The sequence below is a fragment of the Delphinapterus leucas genome, unplaced genomic scaffold, assembly GCF_059928025.1.
Source record: "Delphinapterus leucas isolate spDelLeu-1000000601 "Yukka" unplaced genomic scaffold, BTC_Dleu_Yukka2 spDelLeu_asBTCV2_sq69, whole genome shotgun sequence".
NCBI lineage: Eukaryota > Metazoa > Chordata > Mammalia > Artiodactyla > Monodontidae > Delphinapterus > Delphinapterus leucas.
Genome location: NW_028322278.1, coordinates 824,686 through 843,715, shown reverse-complemented (window position 1 = coordinate 843,715; position 19,030 = coordinate 824,686). Strand labels below are relative to the sequence as shown.

The 19,030-nt window shown below is 34.2% G+C and overlaps 1 protein-coding gene across 1 annotated transcript in view; it reads right to left on the bottom strand.

Moving 5' to 3' along the window:
- Window positions 1-895: 895 nt before the first annotated feature.
- LOC149743814 (uncharacterized) overlaps window positions 896-19,030 on the bottom strand; it is a 105,945-nt gene continuing 87,810 nt past the window's right edge. The window contains exon 4 of the mRNA XM_089906131.1: window positions 896-14,926. Coding sequence (XP_089762257.1) covers window positions 14,779-14,926 — 148 coding nt within the window. The 3' untranslated portion in view covers window positions 896-14,778. The remainder of the gene's footprint in view (window positions 14,927-19,030) is intronic.

Genomic DNA, 19,030 nt, shown 5'->3' with positions numbered 1-19,030 from the left:
GGTACACTCACCACAAATAGGCAGAGGACAAAAACCAAAGAAATAAAAACAAAAACACTAATTTGAAGAGATACATGTACCCCAATGTTCATAGCAGCATTATTTACAATTGCCAAGATATGGTAGCAGCCTAAGTGTCCATCAATAGATGAATGGATAAAGAAGATATGGTATATATATACACACAATGGAATACTACTGAGCCATAAAAATGATCAGAATTTTGTCATTTGCAGCAACATGGATGGACTTGGAGAGCATTATGCTAAGTAAAACAAGTGAGACAGAGAGACAAATATGGTATGAGATGACTTATATGTGGAATCTAAAAGATACAACAAACTGGTGAATATTAAAAAAATAAGCAGACTCAGAGATAAAGAGAATAAACTAGTGGTTACCAGTGGGAGAGGTGAAGGGTAATGTAGGGGTAGGGGAGTGGGAGGTACAAACTATTGGATGTAAGATAGGATGAAAGAGGTATTGTACAACACGGGGAATATAGCCAATATTTTGTAATAACTGTAAATGGAAAGTAACTTTTAAAAATTGTATAAAAAATTAAATTTTTTTTTAAAAAAAAGGTATTGCCAGGAAAATAAGAGACAAGATTGTTAATGAAGAAGAATAAAATATTTAACCAGGAAACTTGTATAAAATTGTTCAAGAGGATGAACAAAAAAAAAATCAAAAACAAAAACAAATGGGATAAATTAAAACCAAATACCAAGACAGGAATCTTAACCCAGACAAATCCATTATTAATTTTATATGTTTGAATTAAGATTCTTCATGAAAAGGCAAGGATTTTCAGACCAGATGATGAAGTAAAACCACATTATATGTTGCTTATAAGAAACACATTAAAAAAAAAAGACATAGTGGCTGAAACTAAAATGTTGAAAATTACATACTATGAAAACACTAAGCTAAAGTAGGCTGTAGTGGCTATAATAATACCTGACAAGGTAGATTTCAAGTCAAATGTATTACCAGAGTTAAAAAGGGTATTTTATAATTAAAGGAGGATCAATTATTCAAGAAGATCTAACAATCCTAAGTGTTTACCCACTAACAGAGCTATAAGATACTTGAAGAAAAATTGACAAAGCTAAAAATAGTAGACAAATCCATAATAAATGTTAAATATTTCAATAATACTCTCTTAGTAATTGATAGAGAAAGTGTAGACAAATGAGTAAAGATACAGATATTTGATCAGTACTATCAACCAACTTAAGTTCTGTGGATCTAATTGACCTAACTGACATCTAAAGGACAAATACAACTTACCACTGAAGCTTAAATATTCCTCTCAAGTGTACATAGTACATTAACTAAGGTAATTAATAAGATGGACCATAAAAACAACTCTAAATTAGTATAATTTAAGCAGAGTCTATTTTCTGACCCATGTTTATTCCAAGTACTCTTTATTCTTTTGTGTAGATCCCTATTTCCATTTGGTTGTTACTTTCTTTTTGTCTGAAGAACAACATTTAACATTTTTCAGTATGGATCTCCTGGAGATAATTATCTCATATTTCATGTTATAAAATATTTATTTTGTTTCCATTTTAAATGATATTTAACTAGGTATAGAATTCTACACTGGGGAGCATAGAGGAAAATGGAGCAGTAGTGGAAAAATGGAGCATAGAGAAAAATGGACCCTCAAACCTAAATGCAGGGAGAGAAGAAAAGGAAGGATAGAAAGAGCTTCAGCCTGTGATGCAGCTCTGACAAAGTATTGGCCAGGATGATCAGAGCCTCAGGACAAAGATGTCCCATTTAAGGAATCACATATTAGGCAGGAATATGTATCATAGCTCAAGTACCTGAACCATGTTCAGTCATTGGCTGGGAGTAGTCTGGGAAGAGTGTGGTTTGATAAAATGTTCTGGAAGATCCTTAAGTTATGGCAATTGGAGGCTCTCAAGTAACTTTACTCTTTCCAACACAGATTCTCTCTTGAAGAGAGTTCTGAGTGGAGCACTCCCCTGGCTGCCACAGAGACATCCTTATCCTGATATAGAGCATCTTTGATAAGGCTACAACAAATATCTTCCTTACGATGGAAGATCGAATACTTTCCCCTTGAGCTCAGGAACAAGACTGTCTGCTTTCTATTCAGCATTGTATCAGAAGTGTGTGTATATATATATATATATATATATATATATATATATACACACACACACATATATATATTTATGCCATATATATGTATTATATATTAATATAAAGGTATATTACATCTGACTTTTGAAGGATGCAGTATTCTCTCATATCTTTAAGGATAATAGTAGTATTTCTTCCCCATAAATAAACTGATTCTCTCAAGTTGCTTTGGTTTGTTTTCATATTATTTTCTTTCCTGGTGATCTTGATCAAGCATCTTATGTATAAGATAGGGATACTAAAAAGCAAGGTCAACTAACAGGTGTGTGGCAATACTTGGCCTCTCTATCCTTACTGTAGACTGATCTTGCTGGCACTTATTGTAGATATCCCTGGTGATAATATTTTTTATTTAGTTATTTTTTCATTTGCTTGGACTTCCCATATATTGTAGAGAAGATAATGTCCGTCTCCTGCCTTAAGTGTGAATACCTTTGTCCCAGTTAGAATACCAAATAGCAGAAAAAGCCCTTGGGTGTTCCTTAATCCTCATGTGATCGTCTCCCAAGCTTCAACTTTTCCTCCAAGAAAGAAAATTTATATTTTACACTCTAGAGTATAATTCTGAGTCTTCTCTTAAGTAGGGAAGTTACAATCTCCTGCCTGCTTGGAATGGGGGAGGATACTTGGGTATAATTTCTTCTCAATTAGACTTTCAACCGGTCCACCTGCTGTAAAGGTCACCTTCCTTTACCTTTCAGAGTTTACTGTCACCAATTAGTATGGCTTCTGGAAGCTCTATGGGGATGGGTTTACTTCATTCTTAAATTTCCCCACTGCTAAATTAAGGTTCTGTCTTCCCAAGCTTACTGCATGTAAGCAGAAGGCACTGCTATCTCTTTAATCCTTTTAGACATTTAGGCTATATGTATGTATACATGTGTGTGCAGTTTTTCTGTCATCCCATGATCTCATGCTCTTGGGTTTTACTTTGAGGTTTTAAATCCAATAGCTTGAGTTCTCCTGGTGCTTGTGACTGATGACTTTCACTTACTATGAACTTTGTAATTTCTGATTTTGAGCTTGTGAGCTCATCTTAATCTGGCCTCTTTTGATTTTCTCCTTTATAAATCCTACATGGACCAATGTGTCCCTCCAGAGCAATTTTGCATTTGATTTCTAGACTCCCTAGGATTTTCATGACACCAGGATCATTGTTTAATTGCTACTATCTCAGCTTAGGATATCCCCATATTATGAGCATAGTGTAAATTCATGTTCAAACACATCAAAGTTGCAGGGCTACTCTTTTGATTTCTTGTGAGAATTGTTGCCCCACACAGAGTTATGACAAAGGCAAGCTTAATTTTCTCTGGTGGCAGATTTAGTTAGTTCCCTTACCACTAATACTAAAGGCCTTTGACAGAATCTACTCTATAGGAATTTTGTACGCCTGAAAGCACAGTACTCAAACCATCACTATTTCAATAATTTCACAGGACTGTTGCTGTATTATCTTATTTACCTCTGTCTAGTGCTCAGTGCATTCTTCACTTCTGGCATTTAGAATGCCCCCCCCTTTTTTTTTGCAAACTATTGCATAAATTTTTAAATCATTTTATCTATAATCTAGTTTTTCAGAATAAAAATAAATAATTGCAATTCTATTACTGAAGTCCAACACACAATTTAAGTAATGTTATAAAGAAACCATAATTTATATTTCTTAATAGTGATATGTGTTCATCAAGATAAAGAACTTACTAAATAGGACTGGGGTGTATTTCCTTTTTCAGTACCCTTTATGAAAATCTCTAAGCTTTTAGTGCTACTATATTTGTTCACAACTCAATCAATCCTTTAGACCTATATTTACATTGGTTATTGGTTTGCTGCACTAGGCAAAGATTTTCTCAGTCCTCAAAATAAACTGTTTTTTTCTATCTTCTCATCTACCAGGTGGAAATATTCTAATGTGTCTTAAGTTATATCTTTTTGCTTGACATTGTGCTCCCAGCTTATCCTTTAGCGGATTCTCTGTAATAAACCGAGAAACAATTTCTAGCTTTACCTACTTTCATGCACCTCCTTAGGAATTCAGCATTAGAGGTCTGGTTGATTTGTGAGGCTGTCTTTTTCAGTTGATGGTGAGGATGGCTCATAGTGACACTTTGAAGCTACTCAAGAAGCTGAATGTGACATCCATGGCAAGTCTGTGTTCACAGCAGGAGAGATCTTGTGCTCAGCTCTGCTCTACTGACCCTTCACTCAATTTATCCTTTCATGCTATAAGCCATGATTCAGAAATAGATACTGGCTTTCTCTGTTTTTCAAGTATCTACCACTTGCCAAATAATATACACAAGACAAGTTTGCCCAGGAAGAAACTTGTATAATTTAATGACTGATTCATAACAGAAGTCACTATATTGTTAAGGGTTTTCTTCCAGGTGTATATTATAAAACACATCAGTTCATCAATTATGTTCAAGAAAGTGTGTGGGTATATATCTCCTTAGGAAATTACATATATATATATATATATATATATATATAGCATGTGTGTGCATGTCGACTTACTCCATGAATTCATATAGTTTCATGGGTTAAATATCATCAATATTCTGACATTTAAGAATTTATATTTCAAGCCTTATTCCCTGTCCACTCATACAATCCAACTGTCTAGTCAATATTTATATCCAACTGTCCAATCAGTATGTGATAGAAAGCTCAAATTTTCTACTTTCAAAACTTACTGGCTTTATATCTCATTTTTTGTTCTATACCACTCTTCTCCATTTCAGGTGGTCCCATCATTTCTGTTGCTCAGGTGAAAAATACTGAAGTTTTCCTTGACTCTTGTTTATCATAGTTCCATATCCAATCAGTCATTAACTCCTGTTTACATTTCGTCAACATATGTCTAAAATCTAAAACTTCTCAATACCCCCACTATCAGCACAAGGTATTCAATTGTCTCTCACATGAATTATTGTAATAGCTTCCTGAGTGTTCTTAGTTTTACTTTTTCATGCTTCCTTCCTACTGCATATTATCAATACTTGAACCAGAGTAAATTTTTAATAAGTCAGATTATATTGCTGCTCTGCTAAAAAGTCTATGGCTCCCTATGTCTCTAGTATAAAATAATAGCTAAGAACAATCTTATTATGTTGGCAGCATTATCACAATTTTACAAATGGAGTAACTAAAGCACAAAAAGATCATTTTCTTGACCCATACTCTGGCTAATAATGGTAGTATATGATTTGAGGCCAGGAAGTCTTTTTGCAGAGTCTACGCTTCCAACCATGATAATATATTATCTCTCAGTAGCAGGTACCTAAGAAGCCCTAAATGTTTGCACCCATTCTCTCCCTACTTCCCACTGACTTCTCTTACTTCATTCTCCTTTTAGTTTCCCATTTGTTCAAACTGAACTTGATATTCCCCAAAGATTCCAGGCATAATTCTGCATCAGGCCCTCCTCCTGCATTGGCTCTTCCCTCCTACTAGAGCTTTCCTGTACCAGAAATTCATTTGGATCACACTCTTATTACATAACTTCACTCAAATGTTGCCTTCTCACTCAGATCTATCTTGCCTTTATTGAAAATTTCAACATCCCCCTCCCCTGGCCTTACACCACTATAGATCCACACAAAACCTATCACCATAGGTTTTGTCCATAAGCCTATCACCCTCTAATTAGTTGCACTTAGTTTATTTTGGTGTCATGTAGAAAAAAACAGAGAGGAAAATAAAATTACTAATTTAGGAAATAATAAAAGTTAAATTTTATGTATCTTAATCACTCTTTAATTTATGGGTAGCCTTTTCCTCGAGTTTACTGTGAAATATTTACTAAGAATTCTAAATTGTGATAAGTGAAAACACTTGAATTTGTACTGCAAAGCTAAGGATAGACTGAGGTAGAAAGTTCCAATTTTTTAAGGCTGACTTTAGCAACAAAATAAACTAAATATAATGAACATTAACAATTGACATTTTTATTACCATTATCAGGCTCACTGTTATTTCTCCTCCAAACAGTTTTTTACCATATATAATTCCTTTCATAAAAGATGAAAGCATTTTGAAAATAGGCTATTAACAAATATTTATTGAGCACTTCCTAAATCTTAATATGTTAAATAAGATCTCAGTCATCACAAATGTTTGAGGTTTTTTATCCCATATTTTTATAAATAAGTAATTCAATTTACAGAGTTTAAATGTCTCACTGAAGTTTATCCAGTTGGTGACTTATCCAGAATATAAATTCAATATTTTCTTCCACTAGAGAATGAGCTCATTGCCCACTCTCATTACTGAGAAATGAAAACCCATGTGTACATATCAGTTAACCTAAGAATATTTATTACTGTGGCTAGTGTCATTTCACAATGTCCATTTTCCTAAATGTTTTAAAATATTAGCCTAAGTCTAATATAATTATTACCTTTTCTATTGATTTAATTGCTTCCCAGGAAGTCAAATGTGTTTTTATGTACACTGACATAATTTATAAAGAAGAGATCAAATGCAGGGCAGTCTGTGCTGGCAGTCACACACACAATTACAGAAATGTAATTAATTCCTGCTCATTTTTATACACTTCTTATGCTCTGAAATTCTTTTGAGGTTGGCTTTTCCCCAGGTATATAGTTTATGGTCTCTGATATTCAAGGATGTTCTTTGTCAAACTATATCGTCTCAAGTAAGTTTACTTATGTGGATTGAAGTTTGTAAAGCAGAATGACTTTCAGCTTCCACATCATTTCTTGAATGCTACCATAAATTAGTTTGTAATAGAGTTAAATATTTCTTGAACGGACTAATATCTAGACATTCATTTTTAGCATAAAAGAGACTCTCCATCCTTCCCTTGTATATTCTCTACTGATAGTTTGCATTTGAATTTACTTTATAACATCTGCATAAATAAGATTTTTTAAATAAAATTTGAAGAAAACATAGAGAATTGAGATTTAAGATTAACATGTTTCAACTACTTTTTAAAGTAGTTGAATAAGAAAGAAGCTGTAATATCTTCTTAAAAAATAATATTGAGAAACAGGCTAAAACATGTTGGATAACATTACAGGGAATGATATTCAGAACCAAATCAATATAAGACAGTTGTAATGCCTCAAAAATATGTTTTTGTTAATTTTTTTAAAAATTGTGAAAAAAGAAATAGTAAAACTCGAATATTAAATTAGCCATACAACTGGCTAACTTCAACTGACCTGTAATTTGCTTTTTTGTAACATGGAAATAATAATGCCTGCCTGTCCTTCCTCATAAAAATTTTACAACATCAAAGCTGTTGACAAATATGAAAATATAAACTACTATGGAGAAATCAAACCTCCTTAATCTACCTGTGCTGCCCTTTTTGATTTGGCCTACCCCTATATTACCATCCTCACCTCCAAACACATTCTATTCAACAAAGTAGGCTATTGTAATTTTATTATATTATGTACTGTTACCACAACCAGTTGGAAACTTTCACACCTTCTAGCCTGTAGTCCTATTTCCCCATTGAAGGTGTTTCTTCATCTGAATTTCTCTCTCTTCTACTCATTTCTGTAGTCTATTCTGTATCAGTCAGTGTACAGACAGGAGAACTAAAACATCTTCTGGATGTTTCAAGCACATAAACATTTAGTCACAAATTATTTTAGATGGCCTAAAATTGCAAAAAGGAAAAACGAAGATTTCATAGAAATGTGGAAGATGCTACCATGCTAGCTGGAGCCCACTAGTCTACCTTTTCATCTGGAGCCTCCCCTGTTGTGCTGCCAATGGTGTTGCAGCCCACAGTTTCCTGGAGGTACCCAAATCTGCTGATTCTTCTACTGCAGTCAGAGTGAGAAATGACACTTTCTCTTTTATATTCCCTTATTTCCTATCAGGGAATCCCAATAACAGCAACTGAGTAGAAAACAGCTGTTGAGGGAGTCTAGGCAGTGTGGTTTTTAGGTCCCCTGTGAAACTGTGGAGAGCTAAGGAGGATGGGAACAGAACTTGGAACCAATACACAATATCTGTCAGAGTGCCTGTACTAATTGTCTAGGGCTGTTGTTACAAAGTATTACAGACTGTATGGCCTTAAACAACAGAAATTTATTTTCTCACCATTCTGAAGACCAAAATTTCAAAACCAAAGTGTCGGCAGGGTTAGTTCTTTCTGAGAGCTGTGAGGGAAGTTTCTGTTCTAGAGCTTTCTCCTTGACCTGTAGATGGCTGTCTTCTTCCTATGTCTCTTCACATTATCTTCCCTCTGTGTGTGTATGTCCAACTTTTCCCTTCTATATTGGATTAGGGCCCATCCTAATGACCTCATTTTAATTTTATTAAGTCTATAAAGATCCTATCTCCAGATCAAGTCACATTCTGAGATACTGGAGTTTAGGACTTCAACATATGAATTTTAGGGAAACATAATTCAACCCATAAGAGTGTCCTAATATGGCAACTACATAAATGATTCATAGCCCATATGGGAATTTATTGAACTTTTCTATTTGTATGTTTTTTTCCCACTACTCTAGGAGGAATCTTGTTTTCTCTTTTAACTTTGTCTAGTAGCTAGCTGCTTGGCACATCAGAGTCTCAATATATGTCAGCTGGTCAATCGTTATAGATTAATGGAGCTAAACATTTAATGTTACATTAAAGGCTTCCAAAACTAGAAGTCAGTTTGCATTTCAAAATTATTCAACATTGCTTCCCTATGTTGACTCTCCCATTAATTTGCTCACTATCAATCTATTGATATTCTATACATCAGACACTGATTTTACAAGACACTGAAATGTTACACACTGAAGATAGAAATTCAGATAAATGTGTTACTCCTTTGGAAAGCTGATATTCAACAGGAAGACAGAACTAAATCAACAATATTCTCAAAGCTTAACAACTGCTCTTAGAAAAATCCCATGCTCTGGGAGTAAAGGTACACTGATTAGAGAGCTGATCTTTCTACAGTACTCATTTCAACTCCCAAATATTGATCATGATGCTCATCCCACCACTAACACCCTCCACATTACTCTCTACCTATCTAATATATATCCATCAATACTTAAGTTATTTGTCCCTCTGTCTCTATAAACTAATACATGCTAAGTTCCCTACCACAGTGCCTGGAACTTTCTTTCTACATTTCTCTCCATCCCTCTCTCCTGTCTTCCATTCTGCTTCATCCTCTCTTCCTCTATTTCTTTCATTTATCACTTCATTTCAGCAAATTCATAACAATTACATCCAGCTTTGCTAAAACCTGACATACATGTTGATTAAAATTAATGTACTATCCAAAATAATGCCATCAAAACCACAAGCCTTTGGGGAAAATGGAATTTAGATTTATATCTGAATATTTATAATCAGAATTTTATAGTGTATTTTCTTTTATGCCTTGTATAGTAAGACTTGCATATATACATTTATTTTTAATGTCAGTAATTAACTCATTGAGTCCTTTTCTTGTATTATATTTTTTTATTTTTTAGGTACTTGGGCCTCTCACTGCTGCGGCCTCTCCCATTGCGGAGCACAGGCTCCAGATGCAAAGGCCCAGCGGCCACAGCCCACGGGCCCAGCCGCTCTGCGGCAGGCGGGACCCTCCTGGACCGGGGCACGAACCCGCATTCCCTGCATCAGCAGGCGGACTCTCAACCACTGCGCCACTAGGGAAGCCCTTCTTGCATTATTTAATCAATCTTTTTTAATACGAATACTAATTTTAAAATCAATCTTTTTTAATACGAATACTAATTTTAAAATTCTATAACTATATATGTCCATTACATTACATTAAATTGTATTGTTCTGAAATGCTCTTTTTGTACAGATTTGAGAAAACTCATTTCTGGTCACAATTCTTTCCTCCCAGAGTAAGCCACCTGGAATGCACTGTGCTCATATTAATTTGTCCATGTGCTATTATCTTTCCTATATGCATATTGGATAAATCTGAAAGCAAAGTATGAATAAATTGAGAAAAAGTAAATTATGTTTGTTAAGAGGATTGGCATTCATAACTGCTGTCATCACCATCACTGTTATATAGTTATCCAGACAGACAGAATCCACCTAAAATTTGTAAGGATGCAAGACACAGAGAAGATATCATAGATTCCAATACCTTTGTGAAACACTGAAAAGGGTAGCCAAATATCATAAAGCATTCCCTTTACTTTATGCCAATGGGGACAGAAATATTCTAATATACATGATTTACTTGTGGAAAAGTTCCAGACTACATATAAAAACAAATGATTAGGGCTTCCCTGGTGGCACAGTGGTTGAGAGTCTGCCTGCCGATGCAGGGGACACGGGTTCGTGCCCCGGTCTGGGAAGATCCCACATACTGTGGAGTGGCTAGGCCCATGAGCCATGGCCGCTGAGCCTGCGCGTCCGGAGCCTGTGCTCCGCAACAGGAGAGGCCACAACAGTGAGAGGCCTGCGTACCACAAAAAAACAAAAACAAAAACAAGACTACAAATAGAACTACCATACGACCCAGCAATCCCACTACTGTGCCTATACCCTGAGAAAACCATAATTCAAAAAGTCATGTACCACAATGTTCATCGCAGCTCTATTTACAATAGCCAGGTCATGGAAGCAACCTAAGTGTCCATCAACAGATGAATGGATAAAGAAGATGTGGCACACATATACAATGGAATATTACTCAGCCATAAAAAAACGAAATTGAGTTATTTGTAGCGAGGTGGATGGACCTAGAGTCTGTCATATAGAGTGAAGTAAGTCAGAAAGAGAAAAACAAATACCGTATGCTAACACATATATATAAAATGTCATGAAGAACCTAGAGGCAAGACGGGAATAAAGACGCAGACCTACTAGAGAATGGACTTGAGGACAGGGGGAGGGGGAAGGGTAAGCTGGGACAAAGTGAGAGAGTGGTAGCGTATATATGGACATATACACTACCAAATGTAAAATACATAGCTAGTGGGAAGCAGTCACATAGCACAGGGAGATCCGCTCGGTGCTTTGTGGCCAGCTAGAAGGGCGGGATAGGGAGGGTGGGAGGGAGGGAGACAGAAGAGGGAAGAGATATGGGGATATATGTATATGTATAACTGATTCACTTTGTTATAAAGCAGAAACTAACACACCATTGTAAAGCAATTATACTCCAATAAAAATGTTTAAAAAAAGGAAAAACAAAAAAGGAGTGCTTGTAATATCTAATTATGCTCTTTAAAGAAAGATGAGTCAATCTGCCACAAGTAGTATAGTTGCAAGGCTTAGCTTCTTAAAAACATTAATGTGAAATAACATAGTTCTTTCAAACTGAGCTTTTCTTACTTTTACCAGCATGCTACACAAAATGATTTCTTACTTTTACCAGCGTGTTAGACAAATTTAACAAATAAATGACATTTTAATGCAAAAAGAAGAAATGTATTGGTTTAAATTATCATATTTATAAAACCATCAGAACAAATAAATACACTCACTTAAAATTATTTGAGGGATTAAGTAAGAACCTTAAATATGTTATTAAGTAGGAAACCAGTATTTTAACAATAAAGAATGATGTAGTTTGCCTACTGTGTACTGTTCTGGGTTATTCTGACATTTCAACTATACATACATATATTTATGTATATATATATATATATGTTTCTGTTTGACTGCAGTGTAAAATCTATGAATTAACATGAAGATTTTTGAAAAGAATGATTACTTTTTAACCAATGTTATGCTTATTTTTTCTTGACTTTATTAAAATATAATACGTGATGGGAAATGATATAATTTCTCTTCACATGAAGATCACATAAAACAGTGATATTTCATTAAAAAAATTTTTTTCCACCAAGTTACTCACAGGTTTGTCATTAGTTACAATAAAAACCATAAAAAATTAATATGCCTCAGGTATTACTTATTTACTTAGGTGACATGCCAATTGCCAAAATTCTGTCATGCTAGCTTTTAGGAGAATTAATAACATTTATGTTGAGAATAATGACTGCATTGCACTTGTATTTATAAAATATAAAATACTGTGAAACCATACTTTTAATTCTCATTTTATTTGTCTACATTTAAGGTAATTTATCCAATTACATCATGATTAAGTAACAAGAACAAGACATACTTATGCCCTAAAAATAACTATAGTAAAAACAAACAAAAAAAGCTTGACAAGAGACAAACGAATGTTTCAGGCACTAGACACTAAAGTATGATTTTGATTACAGACACAAAGAAAACAAATGTTATCTTTGATATTAACTCAGGTTTTCTGCCTATTACATTGTGTTTTTTTTTTATTCTAAGATCAGGTATGGGAAACCAAGCAGAGTCCAAAGCCTTACTGAGATGAGGAGGTAGAGACTAGAAATCTGGAGAGGCTGAGATGGCTGAAACTTACAAAGTTAGGTTCTAGAAAAAGGGAACTACGAAGAAAAATAAATCCAGAAATAGGCTTAGTGTCCCAATTGATATTTGCTGAATATGAAATTATGCAAGTGTGGAGAATAATTCTAAAAGCCCAGGAAAAGAAAAAGTGAAAAATTGTAAACTTAAAACTATTTTCACTAATCACGCAGGGCAAGTAGCTGTTGGAGGTATTTACAGGCCAAATGAATAGTTTTTGGTGACCACCTGGGCCCTTTAGTGGAGACACCAGAAGACTCATGTCTTAGTAATAGGGCTGAACTATCCCTGGAGTAAATGTTACAGTTTATATTCTCTACAACAGCTAGTATCACATTGACTTGCAAATAATTTAACAGCCAGACAAAACAAACTACAGCACTCTTTAAGAAAGAAAACAAAATCCAGTCACTCAACAAGAAAATATCATGACCAGTATCCTACCAAAATATGACAAGAGGCAGAAAATTTCCCAAAAGTGTATCAGTAAATGTAAAGGCATAGCAAGATAACAAAATAGAAGTATTTTTTAAAAAGTACCAGAGCCTCTGTAATCCATGAGGAAATTTCCATTTGTCCAACATATGTGTGATTGCAGACCAAGAAACAGAGGACAGTGTGAGGATGAGAAGAAAAATTAAAGTAATAATAATCATTTTTTCCCAATGTGTGTGTGTACATATGCACACATATATAACATACATTTATACATTATACATATATATAAAACATTACATATATATTTCTTCCACTTTTATTCTTTGCCCTTTTTATTATTTTTTTCTGTATGCCTTTCGATGCACCAAAATTCTTAAAATTTTTTAATGGAATTCATTTATCTTTTTTTACAGCAAGAAATTTGAGTCCTTTTAAAGAAATACTTGTCCATCTGAACTTGAAGAGGCTATACTATTGCTTTCTAGAATCTTTGATACACCATTCACTGTTTCCATATGGAAATCGAATGTATCAGCACCATCCCTTTCACAATGTATTGTAGTGCAACCTTATGTGTACTGATCTCTGTATTTGGTGTCTTTGATCTAATTAGCTATTCCTGTGACAATAACCACACTATCTTAAATAGATATTAACAATTTTCAAAAAGCTACCCTAAGTCCTCAAATTTGTTCTTTCAAACATGTTTAGGTTATCATGGGATGCTCGCAATTTGATATGTAATTTGGATTGTGAATTTACACACATCTGCTAAGACTTTTACTGGGACTAAAGTAATTATTCATGTTTGAAGAAGATTAAAGTTGTTTCCATTTAAAAGCTTCAGCTTTATGAACTTCATATATTCCATTTACTTAGCTATTCCTAATGTCTTATTTAGGTTCCTGAGGTTCTTTTAGGTTCCTTAAGTTCTTGGAAACTAGAGTTGCCATGGCATAGTGTCCTATGTATCAATAAGTTTGATATGTTAATATTTTGCTTAGGATTTTTATATCATGTTCATGACAGAAATTGAGCTATTAACCAAAATGATCTACCTTTTTCAGGTTTGTCTTTTATTTTATTTGTTTAGTTTTAGCAAAGTTATTGGGTTTTCATAAAATTTGTTGGAAAATGCTTCATTTTCCATATTTCATTGTTTTGTGTTATTTGCTTATTAAATGTTTGACACAATTCACCCTTAAATCATTTAAATAATTTTGGTCTGGAATTATATATGTGTGTGGGTGTGCACACATGCACATGTGTGTGTTAAATTTATTATTTTGTTGGTTTTAAGTTCTCTTTTTTTCTGGATTTGTAATTTTATTTAATTTTTAAATTGATTTACTTACACACGTTTATTATTATTTTTTATCTTTTTAGTATCAGTAGAATCTGGAGGAATAAAACCTGCATTCCTGAGTTTGGTATTTTGACAATCCTTTTTAGTTTAATTTTTAATTCCTATTTCAAATTTATTGGTATTTTTAAAGAATTTCTAATGTTTTTGATTGTTTTTTCTATTAATTCTTCTTTTCAAATTCTTTAATTTTTAGTCATATAATTATTTTCGATTTTCTACTTCCCTGGGATTTGCTTATCATTTGCTTATATCATCCAAATTCATAAAATTATAATTAACATTTCAAATTTTACCTTTTTCTGAATATGTTTTTAATACTAAGCCTGTGGAAAAAATATAGGAACAGGTCTTAAAGGAGTTGTATCAGGATCTAAGGAATGTAGTGTTGGATCAGCTTGAAATGTGCTGATTTATGCAGAACAAGGAGAAATTCTGGTTTCCATGTGTTGACTCAAGTGCCTGGGAATGATTAGCGTTTTTCTTGGTTGGCTGATGTAATCATAAACCCAAAGGTGATTTAACAAAATATAGTTGAAACTCCTGAACTTCCTTGTTATTCTGTAGAAAAAGATGTCAAGAGAAAAAGAGGGAGTGAGAGAAATCAGAAATTTAAAGTGGATCTATCATACAAAACTTGTTTAATCATTCTCTACCCATTTTCTCTAGAAGGAAAAAAGAGTTCTTTATAAAGACTGTGATTGAGATTTCTCAGCATTTTCAAACAACATGGGGCTACTATCTGCAGGCAGAGAATGCCAGTGGAAGTGATGCCATGAAACTGAGCTCACTGAAATGAATGGAGATGACAGAATCTGTGGTGGCTGTGGCCAAATGGCATGGTTACCATAATGGGCAGCAGAGTCAAAGAATTAGAATCGTTTGGGTCACAGAGATTTTTGATGTGGCTGGTTGACCAAGATCCCAACAATGGAAACAGATGGGCAGCCTACAGAAGTTATATTTGTTTTGCATATGCAGGAAATATCCATATCTGTTAAACAGAATTGACTAGAGTCACTATATTGGTTACAATTATAGTACTTAATTCCAAGACTTGAGCCAGCTAACAGAGTCAAAGAACTTTAAATAAAGGTGAAGTTATATCCTCTTACAGAAGCATCCTGCTACTTAACCATGTGTTACCCTGTAATTTTCCCTTTAGTAGACCTTAAAAGAAAATCCAGCCATAGATAGCAACACAGATGAACCCTGAGGACATTATGCTAAGAGAAATTAGCCAGTCACAGAAGGAAAAGTACTGCATAATTCATTTATACGAGGTATCTAAAGTAATCAAAATAATAGAAACAGTGTAGAATGGTTGTTGTTAGGGGCTAAGGGAAGTAAAAATACAGAGTTGCTATTCAACACATATAAAATTCCTATGCAAGGTGAATGTTTTAGAGATCTGCTGTGCAACATTGTGCCTATAGTTAACAATACTGTATCATACACTTAAATTTTTTTTTTAATAGGATAGATTTCATACCCCATGTTCTTACCACAGTTACAAAAGAGGCACCTGAGGACAATTTACAAGGGTAATTGTACATTAGCGAAGGGGAAATAAACAGAGTTTATGAAATGCTGGCTTTAAACTGAAACTACTATCTGGAGACCAAAACTGTCATTGTATTCAACCAGTCAGAGAATAGCTTTACGAATATCTGGTAATCAATAGAGTTTCAACTGGGGTTCATTTTACAGTTGGCCCAGGTCTTCCTCAAACCTCTCTGTGGTTATTTCCCCAGTTCCAGAATGTATTGTTTCAACAGACATACTGAACAACTGGCAGCAATTTCTCATTGGTTTTTATGATCCATGGAATGATGATTTATACTGTAGGGAAGGCCAAATGCCTTTATCTACACAAGTAGTAAGCTAAAGGCAAATATAGAGGGACTCCAAAGAGTAATGCTGCCTTCAAGGACTTGAAAGATGCAAGAGTAGTGATTTCTACCACAGCCATATTCAATTTGACTATTATCCTATACACAAAATATGTGTCTTGAAAAATGATGGCTTTTCATTAACTTTAAAAAAAAACCTTCATTATCTAATGCTACATAATAAACCACCCCAAAACTCTGGTATAAAACAATTTTATTATTCTAACAGATGTGGATCTTCGAATTTTTTTGTTCAGTAGTCATTTTTAAGCATCTAAACATCTAAGAATGTTTATCATTGAGTATGTATTCAATATATATTTTGAATGGTTATAAATTATCTATCAATATTGAACTACTTTAAAATTTTTAAACTAGGCAAACATTTTCACACATCTCTGTTCTTAGACTCTTGGCAATATTTTTCTCCTTGAATGCTTGCATTTATTTAATAAAATATTAAGCATTTATTAAAACATAAAATATTGTAACTATCAGAGCCCAGAGTATCTGAAAACGAAAGCACTTTTTGTAAGTGGGTCATTAGATGTAATCTTAAGAGATTTCCCCCCTATTTATGTTTCTTTGTTCCGTACCTAAATATTCTGATAATGGAAGAAAAGAAATCTTGTGTGTTGGGTCAGAGCATAGCATACATTTGTATATCTCAACTTCACGAAATACTGTCTCCAAGATACCAATTAATGGAATTTTTTAATTGGACGCTTTACATATCTTTGGTCAGGGAAACGTTATATAGGAAAATATATTTTGTATTAGTGATATTTAGTATGCTCACAGATGGTAGATTAATGCACAGATGGAAATCACACCTTAGTTTAGAGTAAGTGTCTCTTTCAGTAAGAGTAAATAATACTCCATTTCACGATGGGAGGAGTTTGGTACTGTCAATTTGCTGGTAGGTAAATGGCTGGCATTTCCAAAGTATGATTAAGTATAGAAACCAATGAATTGTCCTTCTGCCAGCAAATGAAACATTTAGCAGTAAAATTAAGTACAAGTTAAATGTACTTAACCCATGCATATTATTCAGTTTTCATTTTTACCATCATGACAATTTGATCATGAGCTCATTGGACAAGACTATCTAGAACTGGGATAAAAGCTTACTAACATTCAGACAGTAAGTCATTTTGCTAACCTTTCTATTCAAGGTATCTTCACTATAGAAGTCCTAAGGGGCAAACCCTTAACTTATTCTGAGATGTCCCCAAACTCCACCTTCCTATGAATTCATTTGTTCTTTATATACAGGAGCTCACACTCGAAGCAGAGTAGAGATGTACTGTTTAAAGATAAATCTTTGTATTTGACAGCTTTGTGGTGCTTCAGAGATTCTAATGAGCCGGGATATAAATTTGTAGCAGGTCACTCTGGCTGATGGGAATAAATTAAATAACTCTCCGTTTACCAAACTCCAATTGTTTTTTACCCTCAGCAGGCAACTAGTTAAAAATAACCCCCACTGCAGCACACGTATAGGATATTTCAGCAGGAAAAGTCACTGTGGGAAGGTGAAGAATCTGCTTACACAGTATACATATGGCTTCAGGACATGCTTGCGCCCAATCTCTTTTGTACACTTTAATTGGCATTGTTAATTAGATTTACCTAATGTAACGGCTAGGTGGGTCAGAGTAAGTTTGGGAGAGGCAGCCTGGATTTCATGTTCACTTGGGCTTCATGTTATATTAGGGCCAGTGGTTTTCCACTGGCCCTAATATAAATGAGAAGATTTAAAAATAAGATTTAAAAATAAATGAGAAGATTTATTGACCAAAAACAGTAAAGCACAGTTGTATGATTGCTATGGGTCCCATGCTGCAACAGAATTTGCCTTAGACACTGAATTAATCATGTCTCCACAACTAGTCCATATAGTCCACGTAGTCAAATGCTTCTACCACTGTGTGAAAAGCTGGAAACCCTTCTGAATGCATTCAGAGCTGGAAACTTCTTTAGTTACTTACTAAATAGGTAAAAATAGCATATCTAAATAGAATATATTTTTCCTCAAAGGCAGTCCAACTAAAACTTAGTCCTCTTAGTGCTGGAAGGGATAGAGTATAACTTTTTCCTTCAATTATAAGGTAATATTTTACCCTGTCTACACCACTGGTTGGACAAGAAACTTTAAAGAAGTGTCAGACCACTGAATTATCCCTAAAGCATCTCTCTCTTTTGTGACAATTGACTTAATCATAGCTCTCTTAGAAGGTCTGGATACTTGCCCTTCAGGTCGTGAGGGATGATGTCATCAACATGTTGAACAGAATATCTGTGATGATGAGCAATTATCCTTCCTAGAGACTCAATTTTGGTACAAAACTAGAGGGGTAATTCATTCCCTAAGAGTAGAATGAAATATGTACTTTTGTCACTGTCTTTTGAGAACATTTCCTCCTCTTATTAATTCTTATCACAAGGGTGGGAAAAAAACTAATCTCATCAATAGATATATAATACAAGATAAAAGTAGCTTTATTAATTTGCTCAAGTAGGGAGACTACATCTGGACAGCATCTGTAAGCAGATTCATCACCCAATTAAACTGATGATTATCTGTCATTCTCTAATTCCCATCTGTCTATTGAGCCAATTGAAGTGGATAATTTAATGAGACTGTGTTAGCAATCATCATTTTCATGTATTTCAAGGTTTTAATGTGGACAGATCTCTGCAGTTCCTCCAAGAATGATCCATTTGTAGAGGGTTGTATGTGTGTTGTTTGTTTTGGTTTGTTGTTTTTTTA